The sequence below is a fragment of the Sander vitreus genome, chromosome 3, assembly GCF_031162955.1.
Source record: "Sander vitreus isolate 19-12246 chromosome 3, sanVit1, whole genome shotgun sequence".
Taxonomy (NCBI): domain Eukaryota; kingdom Metazoa; phylum Chordata; class Actinopteri; order Perciformes; family Percidae; genus Sander; species Sander vitreus.
In genome coordinates, this window is record NC_135857.1 from 12,441,828 (window position 1) to 12,461,731 (window position 19,904).

Genomic DNA, 19,904 nt, shown 5'->3' on the forward strand with positions numbered 1-19,904 from the left:
GATTTGACAGCGAGACTGCCTTCTCAGCTGTGCACTCACAAGCTCCACACGGGATGTGACAGAGGCTGGTAGCAGAGTAATCAGACACAAAGCTGACAACCTCACAGATGAATGCGGTGGAGATGGGCTCATACATACACGCAGCGGACCGCTGTGGAGTTGTGTCAGTTGCACGGACACGCAAGGATTTCCAGAAATGAGGCTGCATGTGTCTACGACAATGCACGGACCATCGTGGCTGCACGACCAGTACAAGTCCATACAGACATTGCATAGTATACACTAACACCGTGTAACGCCGATGACCTGCTGATGTGCATTCAACCCGCTCTGGACTCGTTCATAATGAATCAGCCGTCACTCTGTGAGTAGAGAATCCAGTCTGCAGTGTGGACACTTCACTGATAAACCAGAGATTGGCTTTATGGTCAAAGATAGTTTTTGTATAATTAACTTCAGTCTCTGCCAGAGAAGCCTGCTTTTAAAAGTAACGTAAAAGTAACGAGTAAAGTAAAGTTACTTTCCATAGGGGGTGACTAAGTAAAGTAACGGATTACTTTTTTAAGAAGTAACAAGTAACGAGCAAACACTACTTTTTAAAAGTAACTTCCCCAACACTGATCTTTACACCCAGCTTCTATAACTCTTTTTAACTCTGTAATTTAAATGGCAAATGGCCTGTTTAAGTACTGTAATAAGCATATGCAACAATACTAGAAATACTAACTTTATTTAGTCATGTAGCCTAATTATGGCAACACATCATTGCTTGTTTTCCGTTTACATGTTGGCTTATTCAGAAGATTAATAAAACTAATCTATGAGATGTATTTTTAAAGCTTAATGACTCAGTGTTATGTGACATCACTGCTCCTGTTTTCCTCCTTAAAGTCTTGGCCACGAAAGCAAATATATGTAGGCTATTTTCGGAAATGTGGAGCTAGGCCTATTACTGGACAGAACAACATTTAGCTACAATCTCTATATGAAATAATACCCCTTAAGCTAATTCTTCAGTTCATTTGTACATTTTTATTACATTTTTTATTCATAACAGCAATAATCAAATATAGCAATGCAGGCCCCATGAAGAGAAATGTGCCAAGAACGATATTCTCTTAACCACACTAATCCATCAACGTTGGCACATCACAGCACATGTTTTATTAGCTACATTCATGACTTTAATTATGACATGATGTTGCAGTTAATACAACCACAGCAAACACCTTCCTATAAAGTACAGTTTCCCACCTCTATTTCATTTCTGGTTTCTTTGCACACATTTCATTCTGATGAGATTATATTGTATGGCTTTAGACTGTGACAATCAGAGATTTTCTCTACAGGTGCATTCCAGAGGTGGCCAGCATGCAAACATGACACATCCTTTCATGGGGGCCTGGAGCAGTAAAACAAGCAGAAACAAACTGCAGCAGAAGACAGAATACATCATATTAGCACTACGAGCAGAGAAAACAAACAAGAAACGCTTTTTATTATATCATAAACGTAAGCATGCGTGCTTGTAGGAGATGAGAGATGACAAAGATGATCAGGACACAATTTCAAACTACCGATTTAATAACCAAACCACAAAACGGTATTTCAATCTGAAATTATTCCTAAATTCTGCCTGATGTTGAACTACATTCCCATTTGGTCAGTTCCATCTACTAGAAGCACAGCTTACATAAACATAAAGAACATACTTATAGCTATGGTGTTTGTGTTGCATGTACTCTCCAAGTGGTAAAACCTTAGTGAGTATATTCTCAGGAATCTTTTTTATTTATTTATTTTTTTTTTTTTAAATAAACACTATTCTATTTTTGTATTTTTATATATGTTTTATTCCATTACATTGATAGAATATTGTATACTGTAAATACATCTTTCTGTGTAACATGTTTTCTTATTCAATATTACTGTCGTGGTGTTTTTTTAAACGGTATATGTATTTCCTTTAACATGCATTCTTCTCTGAGTGAAGTAAGGAGACAGGACGTGTTGTGATTGGTTGGGCCTGGGAGGGCGTGGCCATGACACACAGACCTGTCAATACAGGCAGGTTAGGGGACCAGACAAACCCAGTCAGGCTCTTACGTTGGAGGGTAGTGGACGCCTCCTCCAGAAGGTTACCTGGCAAACTACAAGCTGCTGACGAAAAAGAAGAGCAACACTTGGCCTTTTCTGAAACGGGTCGGAGAGTGAGAACTCAGTGCCCTTTTGATGCAAGCAATTTTGTTCAGCCTTTCATAAGATTTTTTTTTTGTTATCCTAGCAAAATTCCTTGTCATTATAGACACAATTTTTTTTTTATTCAAAATAAGATCTCAATATACATGATTCTCTCTTTTTTGACTATGTACAGAAGTGCAAAAAAGTCAACCTCTATCACCTTTATCGCCTCAAGATTCCCCACCCCACCCATGTTGTTTGCAGTTGGCTAAGTAAGAGATGAGTGTGCAGACTCAGTTCCCCACTCACCACGTTCACCTGACCCCGCCAGCGACGCCCCCAAAAAGTGATCAAATATGCAGCTTGTTTTCCAACATGGCCCAATTTCCAGGGAGAGTAAAAATATTAAAACAATAGTTACTATTTGAAATGGATACAGTAGAAAATAACATCTTTAGTCTAAACATCTAAGAATTTATAATAGTCTTTTTTTTTTTTCTTCTCATATGACTAGATACAAACCTTACAATCGTTAAAATATTATATTGTTATTGGCAATGGTTGCCACAGTGACAACTTAGCCTCTCTGTTCTATTATTTCATCGCTGTTAGATACTCATATAAAACATCTTTGTTCAAAGAACACAAAAGGACTAGAGAAATGAACAATATGCATACAATTCAACAATATGCATAACGTAGAAAATATTGAGTTTACAATCATAATCATACTAAAATTAACATTACATGGAATTTCAGGAAACTGTGCATGAGAACACACAAACACACACTTTTTTATTTTGAAACCTTATATTCATTATAAGAACTATAAATATAATGAGCAAAACTCAAAATCCAAACTCAATATCAAAATATCCAAACAAAATAAAGTAAAACACTCCTCATCTAAAAAACAACCAACAGAAAGTTAAGAAAACACTGACAAAAAAGTGACAATTACATAGTGCTCTGTGTGTGTTAATATGGCGTGGATTAGGCAACTGGATGGTTCAAAACGGCATGTTGCTTTGTGCTGACCCGATGGTTCATTCTAAGGCTTTGGATGAGTAATACAATCGTTTATTCTTGCCACTTTCCCCGTACTATCCACCAATTAAATATGCCTGAAGAACACCCCAGAACACAAAAAAGACAAAGAGTTCTAGAGATCTACTCTATACACCCGATCCTACTTTGGGCTCGCTTTTGCAGCCCACATATTTTAGAAATGTAGTCCCACTAGTCTACCCACAATTTCTAGTAACAGTGACACTTAAAGACTTTGACTGACTATCTGAAAACAGCTCTCAGGTAGACGCACTTAACAAATATTCTTAAATATGTCAGACTATATATACACTACACTGAATCTACTTTGACAATCTGCTTTAAAATATGCATAACCATACAAATGAAGAACAAATCAATCATAAAAATCTGTCGTCAGTTGCACCGTCGATTCTGTCTCACAGCAGTTTGGATACCAACTGATCGCCCTGCTGTTTCAAAGCTATTCAGTAAAACATCATCATGAGGAGAGTCTTTGGTCACTCATACAGGCCAACACCCCATATACAACTCATCTGACTTTTAGAGTCAAAAGACTTAATGGCCATGGAGAGATCTGTGTCAGCATAAATCCAGTAATTTCCTGTCTAAACAACTAAGAAGAAATAAAAAAAGAAAAAAAAAAGAAAAGTGATTCATTCAGCAGATTTGATTAAAGAAGACAATCTTGGAAAGGTAATCTAATCAGCAGTGGAGCTATTAGGGATCACATATTGGGTCACAACACTGGACACTACATGCTGTCCAAGAGAGAAAATAGACATATTAAAGGGAATTGTTGAGTTTTAACACTTTGTAGAACTGCTTTAATAAAATCCAGATGATGATTGAGATGTATGGCACTTTACAGAGATGCCTGCACGGTTAAAGACATGTGCTTAAGAGATAGAAAGGTAGGCTACAAAGGTTTGAAAGACACCTCACAGACATTCAGTTGCTATTTTGCCTCTGAGTGCACTCATGAGATTTCCCTTATCACTGGTTCAACAAAATAAAAGCATAAACAAAATCTTTGTGCATGCATATGTGATTCAGTCAGATCATTCATTTACCTCAAAATGAAATACAAGGTGCACCTTTGTGTAAACAAATGAACACATTAGGGTCAAAGACCACCAACCAATAAACAAACAAACAGCACAAGTCATGATTCTTGGTCAATGGACGTACCAATACAGTCGATTCGTTTTTTTTTTTTGACGACTGCTCCACTCGTTTACCTCATGTTAACATTCAAAGTGTGTCCGGTGTATAAAGGTAAATGGCCTCCACAGAGAGAAAAGGCAGTCTTTTAATGCAAATGATGTTCTTTTTCTGTTGTTGTGTTATAGTGTGCATGAAGTACACATGAAAACAATCCTGACAAACTGTGCCTCCTATGTTAACATGCAGATTTATCCCAAACCGATTTAGATTTGGTTCTCCGTTTTGCTCGTGATGTTACAGGCATGAAGGGTGACCGCTAATCTGCACGCTCCAGTTCCATCTGGAAAGAAGACACAGCAAAGAAAACAACAGATGTGAAGGGAGAGGACAAGCTTAGTTTAGACGTTTCTAATTGTCTTAATATCGGACCCTGATTTCACAATATAATGTCAATATAAGACGATTCTACAAAACCCTGAATCATGTTTTACGTCAAACCTTTTTATTTATTTATTTTTTTATTCATGCCTTGTCTTTGTGTCTTTCACAATATCTGTGTCCAATGCATAACTCCCTGTAAAACCACAAATTATCTTTTATTTTTACACATAAGTTTTTGTACGGATTAAACAAACAAGATATAATGTGATAATTGGTGAGCTTTAGAGGTGCTGGTAGGTGAACTTTGTTAACTTTGGACAGCCAGGCTAGCTGCTTCCTCCTGTTTCCAGTCTTTGTGCTAAGCTAAGCTAGCTGCTGTAGCATATGAGAGGGGGCAAATAAGCGTCTTTCCCAAAAAGGCAAACGCTTCCTTTAAATTCTACATTACTTGAATAAAGTGGGTGGTAGAGATTGATTATATAATAATAATAATAATAATAATAATAATAATAATAATAATAATAATAATAAGTAGCAGAAAAGTAACAGATTTCAGATTTGCAAGAGTGTGAGCTGTTGGGTGAGAAAGAGGTGCAGTACATACTGTTCTGATTGAGACTCCTACATCTGGGTCACATACTTGTGACTAGTCAGATGGTCTGCAGATATCATTGGAATCTGATTGAGAAGGGGGAAGACAGAAATAGAGGGCAAGAAATAAACAGGGAGACAAAGAAGGAGGGGGACGGAGACATCAGTTGAAATGAGGACAAACAGCACTCGGTTCATTGTATAAAGATACGCTTTGTAACTATCTAAACAATCACAGTATCAGATGCTCTGAAAAGCTAGCAGAGAGCTGTGTGCACCATTCATGCATTTTTCATTAAGAGGCACATGGGAATCATATGATTAAAAAATCTAACAGATACTGAAAAGAGAGAGAGAGAGAGAGAGAGAGAGGGGGGGGGCAGGAGAGGAGCAAACCTGATTGGCTGTTGCGGTTGCAAAGGGAACACTTGTGGCAGATGTGGTGGCTGCAGACACATTAGCACCGTGCATCATGGGTACTTGGAGGGAGAGATCACACAGGCAGTTGAACCAGAGCAGATTTAAAGCTTTTTTTTAATGTTAATACGTCATGTGTACATCTGTCTATGGAATGCTGATGTGAAAAATTATAGATTTAAATAGCTTTAAACCACATGTAGTTTCTAGTTTTTACTATTCTTTCTAACAATTACTCAACAAAATGTGAGTAAAGAGATAGAAACAGATGTGTTGTGGAGGGAGAAAAATAAACATCAGAGAAATGATTTGTCCTTTTTTACAGTCTTTCTTTTCGCATTCATACTGAACAGGGTAGCTAATTGGCTGTTGTTTTACCTCCCTAAAAAGGAAAATTACAATAAATTATTACTAGAATGCAAAAAAAATAAACTAATAACAACTACTACATGTACCACTTGTTCTACTACCAACAATAACCCCTTATATGTATATGGTATGTATAACCAGACAGTATAATGAGGTGATCTAAAGGTTAGAGAGCTTGGAATGGAAGTCTAATGAAGCAAGGGGATTTAACTGCAACAAGCATTAGGTGACAGACAGAACTGTGGCAGAGCAAAAAGGGGTTCGTTCCATACCACAAAGATGTATCGCAGAGTAAAAAAAAAACACATAACTTCCAATTTAAATGGCAATTAAATTCCTAATCAAAATGTACAATTCACAGCCACACTGTCGGCTGCGTTGAAAAGAGGTTACATATGCCATTTGGGGTTCATGTCAAAGTCTAAATTCACAAACTGGCGAATGTGCTCACATAATGTGGTGAGTTGAATGACACGTGAGTGACTACAATGAATCAGTAAGGAAAGCTGGCACCTACCAACACTTGTTGCAGGTGTCATGCACAATATCGAGCCTGCCCATCATGCATTGCAACAGGGAGTGGAGTGAATTGGGAGGAGAAGAAATCAACAGAAACCCATTACAAGTGTTGTAAAGTCAGACACATTGGATTTAACGTGAATATGACGACATTGTGCTCGGAATATGTTAACCTGCTGGCTTCAATATAATGGTTATACATCTGATTATGTACCAATATTGTTTATTATTAAGTACACAGAATAATCATTCCTTTGCGCACAACACAGCTGCTGCAAACACACATACCACAGCATAGGAAACATATGCATGAAATATTTAAGCTCTGGCTCTCAACTCTCACTGCGCCATTAACTGGAAGGGGAAATTAAAAACTACCACCAGAGGTCCTATTTTCCTTCCGGCAGTCAAACAGCTGTTTTCACAGTGGTAGCTGTCAGTAGCGAGAAAAACGAAAACAATTGGTGTTGCCTACACCGTGTTATCCTCCTGCTACAGTTTGCACCCAGGAGACCGAAACAGGGCAAGTTTTAAACGTGCTTTTAGCCTCTTAACATGTTCAAAATATCATTACAAGTGCCTACCCATGGGAAGTGATTCCTCCCGAGGGAACGCAGTGAATCTGACTGTCGTAGATGTGAAAGAAATGCATGAAAGTCTTGCTAATTCAGCTCTGTTTAGTTCCGGTGTTGAGTCGGCAGTAAGACGAGTGCTTCGGGACCGTCTACAAACTACAACACCGAAAAGAGATACAAAACTATTTTAAAAAATAGGCATATGCTTATTTTTTTAAAAGTAAGTGCTGTAGTACAATCAGCAGGATACAACTTATAATTGAGGTAAGTTTGGAGACACTACCTTATTTAATCAGTAAATTAATAAACATTTTTTGTTGTATCTCTTTTTGGTGTCACTTGGAAGGAATCACTTCCCATGGGTAGGCACTTGTAATGACATTTTGAACATGTTAAGAGGCTAAAAGCGTGTTTAAAACTTGCCCTGTTTCGGTCTCCTGGGTGCAAACTGTAGCAGGAGGATAACACGGTGTAGGCAACACCGATTGTTTTCGTTTTTTCTCGCTACTGACAGCACTCTAAATTTACAAACAACAGAGCTACGTGTTGAAATCGACCGTAATTCTCCTTTAACATAGCCTACTATAGACTACCATTATTGTAGCAGATACAAAGACCAATTTTAACCCAATGTGAATTGCTAAGTTGATATACTAAACACATATACATGCAGAAAAGAGCAGTCAATATCTTTAAAAACCAAACAACTGTGACTTCTGACACTAAACCTACACCACATGCTGTTCATACGATATGTGCAATTAAGTTCATGCAAACGTTTCCACCTTGTGACCAACAATGAAATCACACAATCATTCAGCCATTCACATCAGTTGTTAAAACACTGTGTGGTTTTGACAGCCAATAGCAATGGGATCATTGCCACAAACACAGGTGAAAGAAGGCTCAGGCCTTACCTGATGGTATGAAGGCAGCCTGCTGCTGAAACTGCATGTTGGCCAGGGCCTGTTGGTACTGGAATACACCAGCATTGAACATAGTGGGGGCACCGTTGGCTTTTTCAAGTGCAGGTCTCTTTGGTAAAGGAGGCAAGACGGGAGGGAGCCCCTGAAGAGGGGACAACACCAAAATAAAGGGATGGGAGTGAGGGAAACCAAAGGATGGTAGCAGTGACATTCAGGACAAAGAGAAGAAAGAATTTCATTAGAAGATAAAGTTGCCACTTCCAAACAGTTATTACAAACACTGGCAAGCAAAGCAGTGGACTGCACTACCTCTGTCAGAGCAAGTCAGGACAGTGGTGCTAGCTGACAAACTGTGACATCTATCTTGCTAATGGCAACAAAAATATGTCCTCAGCACAATGTCACGAACCTTATGAAATGATTTAAAAAACAAACAAAAAAAAACAGTACATACAAATAATTATTTTGCAGGCTAAGGCAAAACTAGATCTTTCTGTAACGAGAACTATGATACTGGTTATGATACTGGTTATTGTATTGATTGTTGGACCATCAACAAGAAGGATATAGTTAGGGAAAGCTGCACTGCCAGCTCCATGATAGTAGTACACTATAAGCCGTGTTAAGACACCTCTTCAACAATTACACATGCAATATGGGAAGTGACAGAATCATGCAAAGACTACCATACTTTTTTAGTAACTGAAAAAAATTTCATGCCACCATTTATTTGCTTTTCAGATGCACTTAAGGTGATGAACTGACCACTGACAGTGAAAATGTAGGGGATTTCCTTTTTAAGGCCTTTTTCTTTTTTGGTCCCTGATGTTTTGAGTCAAGATTCAAATGGGATAATTATATAAATGTAAGCAACAAAACTAATGGATACAATCAGTTCATCACCCCTCAGTGTTTCCTCATTACATATCTACTTTGTTTTAGAACTACATAGGTATATCTACTACACCACAGCTACATGCCAAGCTAAAAGGTTAAAGGTCATAGTACCAGGTCAAAAGTTGCGTCGAGGGGTCGCTTCAGTGATTTGACAGCCGACTGAGTCTTAATTAGCAGGCAGCGAGCACATGATGGCAATGGGCCAATGGGGTTCAAGCGCATTAACATAAACCAGCAAGCGAAGGTGCATCATGGGGGCAGCAGTGCAGTGTGGGTTGGTAAGAAAAAAACAAAAACAAAAAAAACAAACAAACAAATAAAAACAAATCATTGGAATGCAATATACAACAACAACAAGAAGACTAGGGCATGCACATTAATGGCTGTGGTGTTACTGAAAAGAGTTTTGGGCCTTGACGGAGTTTATTGTCAGAAGAATATTCGGTTTCATGAACTATAACGTGGAGAGTAATGGTGTTCTTATCCAGAAAGGAGGATTAATCAATTAACCAGATGTGTTAAATTCAAATTGAATACAAATCCTAGTTTATTGTATAGACATACACTATGAATATGATGTAATATAATCTTGGCTCACAAAAAAGGCCCTGCTCCAGATATTGTGTTTACTTGGTAACTGGGCTATGGCAACGGTTGCCCTGGAACTAAACCGCATTAATGGCAGGTTAACTTGATCCTGACCCCTGACCCCTGACACCTGATCCCAGACCAATTTTTAACCCAGCTCTTAAACAGTAGCTGAAACTGCCATTAACATCATCTAAATATATAATGAAACACTGTTTTCACCAAAGTTCTGCCCCGGCACACCTTAATGTCATTCTAAATTGGCCATAGATTAGAATTATGAATAACTTTTGTTACATTTTCACATTACAGTAGATATAATTTAACATTACCCAGATAAAGATGACCTGCTTACATAGACGTTAAGAATTTCCAAAGCACTTAAAGGTCCCATGGCATGAACATTTCACTTTATGAGGTTTTTTAACATTAATGTGTGTTCCCCCAGCCTGCCTATGGTCCCCCAGTGGCTAGAAATGGCGATAGGTGTAAACCGAACTCTGGGTATCCTGCTCTGCCTTTGAGAAAATGAAAGCTCAGATGGGCCGATCTGGAATCTGCTCCTTATGATGTCATAAGGAGGAAGGTTACCTCCCCTTTCTCTGCTTTGCCCGCCCAGAGAATTTGGCCCACCCATGAGAGAGAGAGAGACATCATGGCTTGAAAACAAGCGAAGCATGGCAATTGGTCAAGGCCACACCCACACCCTCCACCTTGCCCCCCCCCCCCAGCAGTGCTCTATTTTCCCTAAATCTAAAATCTTTATATGAATATAACTGTGGCAAAAACACAACATTTTATAATGACATTGTCTTAGAAACTTTTTTAAGATGGATTGCTCATGTCACTTAATAAGGTCAGTGCATAGTCTTAAAAGTCCCATGGCATGAACATTTCACTTTTTTTTAACATTAATATGAGTTCCCCCAGCCTGCCTATGGTCCCCCAGTGGCTAGAAATGGTGATCTGTGTAAACCAAGCTCTGGGTATCCTGCTCTGCCTTTGAGAAAATGAAAGCTCAGATGGGCCGATCTGGAATCTGCTCCTTATGACGTCATAAGGAGGAAGGTTACCTCCACTTTCTCTGCTTTGCTCGCCCAGAGAATTTGGCCCACCCATGAGGAAGAGAGAGACATCATGGCTTGAAAACAAGCGAAGCATGGCAGTTGGTCAAGGCCACACCCCTACCCTCCACCTTGCCCCCCCCCCCTCTCTCCTCCTCAATAGCATTTAAAGCTACAGACACAGAAATGGCACATCCTAAGTAAAGCTCATTGTGGGACTGGCTCTAGTGGCTGTAACTCTGCACCAAGGCTGAATTTCAGGAAAGAGACTTCAGATACAGTATTAGGGGACCACTAAGGCCTATATAAAAGAGACTTCAGATACAGTTTTAGGGGACCACTAAGGCCTATATAAAAGAGACTTCAGATACAGTATTAGGGGACCACTAAGGCCTATATAAAAGAGACTTCAGATACAGTATTAGGGGACCACTAAGGCCTATATAAAAGAGACTTCAGATACAGTATTAGGGGACCACTAAGGCCTATATAAAAAGAGACTTCAGATACAGTATTAGGGGACCACTAAGGTCTATATAAAAGAGACTTCAGATACAGTATTAGGGGACCACTAAGGTCTATATAAAAGAGACTTCAGATACAGTATTAGGGGACCACTAAGGTCTATATAAAAGAGACTTCAGATACAGTATTAGGGGACCACTAAGGTCTATATAAAAGAGACTTCAGATACAGTATTAGGGGACCACTAAGGCCTATATAAAAGAGACTTCAGATACAGTATTAGGGGACCACTAAGGCCTATATAAAAGAGACTTCAGATACAGTATTAGCGGACCGCTAAGGTCTATATAAAAGAGACTTCAGATACAGTATTAGGGGACCACTAAGGCCTATATAAGAGTCTTCAGATACAGTATTAGGGGACCACTAAGACCTATACAAAAGCATCCAAAAAGCAGCATGTCATAGGACCTTTAAGTGTGTGCTTTTAAATACACCAGACAACATTTGTTTCTTTCCTTATGTATTGCTTTATTAAGAATACATTTATAAACATCTATAAATCACGTATGAGATCTATTTTGACCTACTTAGCCAAAGTCTAGGTTTTGCTACCAAGGGTGAATACGTATTTACTGTCATAGCACATAAACTGTGGACATTAACCACAACACACACCGCTGCATCTGTACTTTATTTTCAACTAAACACACAGCTTTTAACACTGTATGACTGTATAACTTGTAGGATGTTATATTATACTATTTTAGTCTATTTATTCTATCTCACTTTTCACTGTATTATGTTATTGCTGTCTCTCAGATCCTTTGCTTAAACACATTGTAACTATGTTTGAAAAGTGTTTAAAAGAGGCAGATAATAAAACAGTATGGTATGCCTGATAATGTTCGCTTTGATTTGGCTCACAGGACTTTAGTTTGTGTTTTTAAAAACACTAATACAACATTGTTTGTCCACTTTTGTACATTGTGGTTGTGTATATTTCTGTTGGGGTTGTTTATATTTATATATGGGGTTGTTGTTTGTATTTCCCTATGGATTATTTGTGTTTCTGTACTGTGGGTTTTGTTTCCTGTGGATTGTGTATGTTTCTGGGACGACTGTGTAGGTTCTGTTGTTTTCTGTTTTATTTTGGTAGTCTGGTTTTCTGTCTTGTCTAGTTTTACTTCCTGTGTTTTCCCGCCTGTCTGATTGTTCTGCCCCGCCCTGATGTGTTTCACCTGTTGTATCACCTGTTCCTTGTTTGCTCGTTACCTCTTGTACTTAGCCTCTGTGTGCTGTGTCAGATCGTTTTGTGTTTTTGCCTTATCAGTTTGTTCTTGTCAGTGTGTTTCACTCATGTGCCTGCTTTTAGAATCTTCCCTGCGGTCTTTTGTTCCTATAAGTTTGTTCCAGTCTCTGTTTTTGTTAACACCCTTTTCCTTGTGTTTTTTTTTTATCATTTTGGACATTAGTTTTTTGCCTGCTCCCTTTGGACTCCCTGTGTTGTTTCTGCCTGCTTCATTTTTGGATCGCCTTTGGTTTGCTCGCTGTTTTTGTGTTTAATAAATCCTCGAGCTCAAACCTTCTCCTGCCTGCCTGCCTTATCTCTGCATTTGGGTCCACTATTCCCTACACATCATAACAACGTTTCCTCATAAAATTAGAATGTAAGTTGAAAAACAAACTAAGATAATTTAGTCCAAGTCTGTGGCCACATTGTAAAATTTACATTTTCACCACTGTCGTTTCAAATGGCATACAAGCTGAATGATCAAAGGAATACATCTGCTCACGACGTTTAGCATTTTAAAGAGAAGCGAGGCTAAAAAGGTCAGATATTATGTGGAGGCAGGTGTGATCGTACTATGCCTAATTTGGCTTCAACGTGAAAGGTTAACTGAAATCAACCTTAGCCTCCTTTCTGGAATACCTGCTGCACAATGTCATCTACAGAATTTGACTGAGCAAACCCTCATTGTGTCTCTATTTAGAAAGTTATCACTGCATTGCAGGAGCAAGGTTCAAAACGAACAGCAGTCTTCACAGTTGTCTTTTCAGCAAAAATGTAACATACCTGTTGACTGCGAACAACGGCAAAAAGATATACGACTAACAAAGCAGCAGAACAAGGAGGAGGAGGGGAACAGTACGCTCAGTCACATACGAGCATGGTCGCTACAGCCTGCTGCTAATAAAGCACACATATCCTCTCTGTGTCTTCTTAGTGCATTTTGAGTCAGAGCTGAAGAGAGCACGAACGATGGATGTGTGCTGGGAGTAAAAGCACAGAGTAGAAGGTGTTGACCCAAACAACTACATCCATTAGAAACTGGGAAATCAAGGCCCAAATAAGAGTGTTTGTAGTATACTGTATATGTTATTATTATTAATAATATTATATTGAATGAGCCCACATCAACATTAGAAGAGCTTAATGATATATTTTAGGTCATCACGTGAGAAATCAAGTCTAATTTTTGGAACTATATGTACTCTTACATGTTATTTGTTTTAACTGATAGAAATTTCTCTGGCTACACGGTACTGAGGATGCTGTACAGCAAATCTTCTGAAGTCCTTATTGGTGTTCCAATCTGTGGAAAGATACCTACCATGGCTGCAGCAGCTGCAGCCTGGTTGACTTGGTGTTGGGTGGCTTTGATCTTGGCCTGCAGGTGAGCCGGTGGGTGAAAGTACTTGCACTTCTCCCTCGAGCAGCGGCCCTTAATGTAGTCCATACACACAGTGACTGTGTTGTCGTTGGTGTCAATCATAGTGCTGTCTGAAGGGTGGGCAAAGCGACAGTCGTTCTCCCCACGTGTGCAGTTACCTCGCTGGTATTCCCGACACACCTGGTGCACACAAAAAACACGAACAAACACACTGTTTTACTACTTTTACTTTGCTTACATACCAATAAGATCACAAGTCTAAAACACACACAAACAGCAGACCCACATTGTGAAGTTACAGCTCACTTTACTTCCCATTTGATGAAGTAATCAATCTGTTCGGTCATTTCAGAGCTTGACAATCACTTTACCAGACAGAGCTAACCAATCTTAATGACAGGCTCGGCCATTACTGTTGATTGATAAGCAGAACAGACCGTAACCAGCGTTTACACACTCATCAATCACACAACAATTATCCATTATTGAAATGAGCTGTGTTGTTGTTCTTCCTCATAGAGACAGAAGAGGGCAGCATCTGCGTGAACAGTTGGGAAAGTGATTGCCTCAGCCTGGATGTAGAGGCTCAATGAGACTCATGGGAAATATTGGGGCTAGTTGCCCTCATGGGAGGCTGCAGCTGACGTAATCACCAACCCACGCATAATAACACACACACACACACACACACACACACAAAGGTGTGCACATATAAATTATGAGGCAGCATTTTCTCCCAGAATTAAATGTTGACACTTAAATAACTGAAATAACTTAAGATCTCTGTTTGAGTACTGGCAGCCACCGCTGAGTCTGAATTGCACTCAGAATCCTATCCTATTCCAAATGAAATGTAATTTCATGGTACGTTGTATCGATCTATCAGTTATTGTAATAGAACAAGCCATTTACCAAATGTCTGTTTACCAGTCTCACTGTCTGCATGCATAAAAGATTTGATTTGTGGTGGAACGGCTGCCAGACAAAAAGCCACCAACGGTGTAATCTACAAACTAACCCTGCTCTGTCTCCTGTCATGACAGCTTATCATCCACAATCACCGATCTGTGTGAGAGATGGGGCAGGATTCGGCCTCTCTCTCTGTCTCTTCTTTCTCTTATGTACCTCTCTCACGCACTCACACACTCGCATATGAATGTACACCTACACATGCACACTCACACACATTAATTCCCCACCACTGCCACCATCACCACTGCTGCTTCTGGTCTTATTTAAAAAGAAAGAAAGAGAGAGACTGCCTTGTCCTTGTTGTCAGGCAGATGTTGGAGAGACTGGTGAGAGAGGGAGGGAGGGAGGAAACAACGGAGAGAGCGGACAATGTGTGGTTGATGAATAAAGAGTAAAGGACAGACAGATGGGGATCAAGGAGACAGAGTGAGAGTCTTAGGGATCGAGTGAGTGAGGCTGGCATGGAAAATAAGAGACGAAAGGGAAGACTAAGTGGAAGCAATTTGATGTTCTCTGCACCAGGTGCGGACCAGTGTGTTTTTTTAAACAGTGTTTAATCATGCATTAGAGCGATCCAACCCAGTGGAAGTGCTTAGTTGGACAAACAAATAAAAGGTCTGTTAATCATATTTCTGTCCCCATGGTAACGGTCCCTCTAGGCCATTTACATCACCATGGTTTTAAGTAAGCAACATATGATTCTATGTACGCTAAAAGGCTGCAGTATAGCTCCATAAAAGACAGAGTCAGAGAGACTGCCGGAAAATATTTCCCAGGAAAAACAGTCTGGAGGATTGACTTCTAAAATAGGAATTTCTCTCAGAGTCAAGGAAATAGCATGCACATATCTTCTTACTGGTATGTGTTTTGGTCCACAGAATTCCAGCTATGTTGATTTTGAACGACACACAAACTAAAATATGTCCCGCCCTTTTTTCTAAGATATTTTTAGCAAACCTAGTTCCTGACTAATTAGGCTAGATATGAATGCTCCCAATCAAAAAGCTTCACCAGCACACACGGCTGAGCACTACAGGCAGTGTCAACCACTGGGTCTAAATATCTTGAAGGTGAAATGATATTTGCCCTCTGCCGCCAATTATTGCATTTGGCTGATACATTATTCCATATCTGTTTGTCTATTTACTGCACTTTGGTGCAGAATGCTATCAATCTGTAGCCGGAAAATAATTTCAATCCCAGTCTGAATCGAGACCTGCGTGTTCCTCTTCAACAACTACTTCTTGCCTCCAATTTTCCTCAGCCCCTATAACTTAACTCCATACTTTCTTTCTGTTATCTCTGTCTCTGCTGGCCCCGACTGCTCTCTCGATGACCGCAACAGGTCTACAAATTGATTTCCTATCTCCCCCTCCATCTCTTTTTCCCGTCATTGACCCATCCCCTCGCTCTGCATGTCATCCACTCGCACATCGGGCCCAGAGACTTTACTCAGCCTCACCCCCATTAATTACCCAGCTACCCAACATTTCATTTTACATGTAACCTTGTAAACATTCTCACACGCCTCCTGCCAGCCTCCAACGATTTCCCCATTATTCCGCTGTGAGAGTTTCCCGGGTGGGGCTGCATAATGGATGAGATTGACTCACTGGCCAATTCATGGCTATCTGAACACAGCTACAGGAGCGACACTCATCAGGTTTCAAATGACTGATTACGTTCATAGAATAATTAAAGATTTTTGTGAAAATGACACACTGATAGAGTGTAACTTGAGCTTGTGCTGTCTGCTGCCTGTTGACGGGATGCAGCATCGACGGTAGTGTTTGCAGAGAGAGAGTCTCATTAATGTCTCGTTCTCTTTGCTTAAGTTGGGGTAATGACTGCATTATGGTAATGGGATGTAGTAACTGTAACAGAAACTGTGTACCAGATACATAATTAACAGAAACTGTTGAAGCAAGACTTTGCAACCCATGCTTTTAATACTCAAATAGGCACGGCCCATATTTCAAAGCCCAATCTGTTTGCATAGCTGGGAAAATGACCCTCACCGGGTGCAGTGTTTACTATAGTTTTGTTAATCTATCTTCTAATCTGTGACTGATATGAAAGAAAAATCATAATTATGCAAATCCTCTCATTTGTGTGGTCTTTGGTATGTGCGTGTTTGTGCAGTCACATTTATCCTGCGTCTGTGTGTGAGAATGTGTGTGTTGCTCACCTCCAGTCTGTCTGTCCTCATGAGTTTCTGTGCAGCAGCAGCAGCAGCAGCAGCTGGTACAGGGACATTGGGATTGCTGGTGACCAGTACGGGGCCACTGGGCAACATGTCAGCAGGCATCAGGCCGGGCGACACAGGGCCAAGGTAGGGGTTAAACGCAGCAGCCGCTGCCGCAGCAGCATTGACATTGGTTGCAAGGCTGGGTGTGACTGAAAACATGGGCTGTGGGCACATGCAAAACGAGAGAGTCGGTCAGAGTTGAGCAAATCTATCTCATTCAGATTTGTCAAAAAGTCTTCATATACAATTCAATTCAATTTTATTTGTAGTGTCAAATCACAACGAGAGTTATCTCAGGACACCTTACAGATAGAGTAGGTCTAGACCACACTCTATGATTTACAAAGACCTAACAATTTCCCACAAGCAAGCATTTGCTGCAACAGTGGCGAGGAAAAACCTCGGACAGACCCAGGCTCTAGGTGGGCGGCTCTAGGTGGGCGGCCATCTGCCGCTGCCGGTTGGGACACAGAGACACAGATACAGATATACATATTACAGTTTCATAACCATTATAGCAGTCGGCATACAAATACACAAAAGTTGAATATCTAATTACATCTACCAATAAGTATAATGCCATCCTTCAATCCTACTCACATTACCATTGAAGATATGTGAAATAAGAGATGTATGCAATTATCAGCAGCCAAGCAGAGGAGAGAAACTGTGGTTCGGGATGTGGAGGCAAAAAAAGATGTCAACAATAGACAATGAATGGGTCTACATCTGAGGAAAAACACTGTCTTCTTTAATGGCTGCTTGTTTTTCATTTGAGATAACACATAATGGAGGCCTTGACTCTGTATGTGGTGTCAGCTCCTCCCTACATGAATCAGATGGAAACACACGCTTTACACACCAGCGATCACACACATATATACGGGCTCATGGACGTCAAGCTGTGTGTGCATGGGAGGGGGGGGACTATACTGTACTAACATACACTGCCTGTATGTGTTTTACTGGAGTTTAAAAGACACATTCCGCAAGAGGGAGGCTAAGCAGTGTGCTAGCTGACATAGCGCAGTGAAAGTTTTTCCAGCACGTTCCTGACCTCAGCCCCAGTCTGAGGATTGTCTCTTGAGCCCCTGCCAACATGACACTGTGAGTAATAGAGCAGCAGCAGCAAAGCCTGGACAGCTACATTCCTCCCAAAAACCTCCGTGCTGCTCTGGGATGACTCAGAAAATGTAGGAATAATGGTGTGGGCTTTTTGATTCATTCAGTGCTCCCCTCTGGAATGTCTGAAGGATTATGTCCCATCGCAAGGTACTCTGGAAAAGTAGATGTGTCTCTCTCAAGGTGCTCAGATGTCTGTTTTGGGATATTTGCATGCAGCTCAAGGTTGGAATGATGTCAGTGGCTGCAACAATGAAGTGATGTCATCCTGCAAAAAGTTTGTGATCTTGCTAATGGCCTTTTCTGGAATGTCTCTTCACTTAGCTTTGAATTGCTTCCAATAATGATAAGACATTGCAGATTCTTGCTGTAAATCACAATCGCAACAGATTGAAAACAGTTATGTTAAATTGAGCATATTTACACAGTAGGCACAGAAAAACATCTCACTGCCTCCTCCTGTCAGCAATTAGGGTTGCTGCAGTGATGTGGTGTTTGTCAGACCATCTTTAAGTTACAAAGTTTTCCCTTTCTACATACCCTGAATCCAAATTAGAAAAACATGTTGACAAAATGAGCATTGCAATTATATGTACATCAATCCATCAATTTAGAGCTCACATGTTAAGAAAAGATGACTTTTCTACATCACAATTTTATGTGACAACTGAATGCTCATAGTATCTGAGTGAGATTGGACAAATTAACGTGCACTCCCAGAGTTAAATATAAAGATAGAAAGCAATGTGATCATCTAGAGCTGTGTTTAAATTCTGTACTATGTCAAGTAATGGTTGTGGTAAGATGTTTTTTTTTTTTTCAACTGTGAAAATATTGAAAACATTTAGCTTGGAAAATGTTTGACCAACGAGCTAATAAATAGCCCAGTCTTTAAAGTTGTACAATAATCCTATTTTGACACTCATTTTCCCTTGTAGAAATATGGTTTTATTTTACTTATTTCCATCCACTGTCTGCACCAAACAAGTACACCAAGCATGAGTGAGTGAGTGAGTGAGTGAGTGAGTCGGTGAGTCAGTACTGTAGATAGATATAACTGTAATGTGGGCTGTCCGCTGACATTGACTCTGTAATAAAAAGCATCATGAGCGCCATCACTTACAGACAGCTGTAATGGACCCTAATGACTTCACCCTCTGCACGGTTCCATGCGTGAAATGAAAGCCCTCTCCTACGCACATGGAGGGTAGACAGCTATAGGCTAGAGACAAAAAAGTGGGAGAGCAGCAGATATGATTTGGTAGAGATACTGGGGATGGGGGCAGGAAACCAAGCTAGCGACACAAGGGAGGGATGGAAGAAGAAAAGTCTGATTCCTGGAAAAGCTAGTACCTGGTGTTACCCCTTGTTCCCTTTGCACACACCATGGCTCTGTTTTCTTGACGTTTCTTTTTAGTGCAGGTCTAAAGCCATCTCTCCTCACTGCTGTCGTTCTATCTCCTTCATTTTACCTACCTGTCTTTACTCTGTTCATTTATCTCTTCTTGCCTCTCTGTGTCCTCCCTTTCTTCTTCTGCTGCGTCCTTCCCTGTCAGCCTATCTTCTTCCCCCTATCTTCTCCTCTTCTTACTTTCTTTCTCCCCATGACATAAACAGAAAGGGAAGGCATTGCAGTCCCAGGGAGATCTATTGCTTCTTTAAACCCTTTCATAGTTTCCTCTGTTCCTCTCAATGGGCCT

At 40.1% G+C, this 19,904-nt stretch overlaps 1 protein-coding gene across 9 annotated transcripts in view; it reads right to left on the reverse strand.

Annotated features, from left to right (window-relative positions):
- Positions 1-1,017: 1,017 nt before the first annotated feature.
- LOC144515299 (muscleblind-like protein 1) overlaps positions 1,018-19,904 on the reverse strand; it is a 76,548-nt gene continuing 57,661 nt past the window's right edge. For 3 of the 9 annotated variants that reach the window (XM_078246019.1, XM_078246010.1, XM_078246018.1), the window contains 8 exons: positions 17,023-17,244; positions 13,803-14,042; positions 9,182-9,235; positions 8,165-8,315; positions 6,605-6,706; positions 5,764-5,846; positions 5,381-5,454; positions 1,018-4,735 (listed from right to left, as the gene is read on the reverse strand). In XM_078246019.1, coding sequence (XP_078102145.1) covers positions 5,398-5,454; positions 5,764-5,846; positions 6,605-6,706; positions 8,165-8,315; positions 9,182-9,235; positions 13,803-14,042; positions 17,023-17,244 — 909 coding nt within the window. In that variant the 3' untranslated portion in view covers positions 1,018-4,735; positions 5,381-5,397. The remainder of the gene's footprint in view (positions 4,736-5,380; positions 5,455-5,763; positions 5,847-6,604; positions 6,707-8,164; positions 8,316-9,181; positions 9,236-13,802; positions 14,043-17,022; positions 17,245-19,904) is intronic. The other 6 variants (XM_078246011.1, XM_078246014.1, XM_078246013.1 and 3 more) reach the window with 4 other exon arrangements.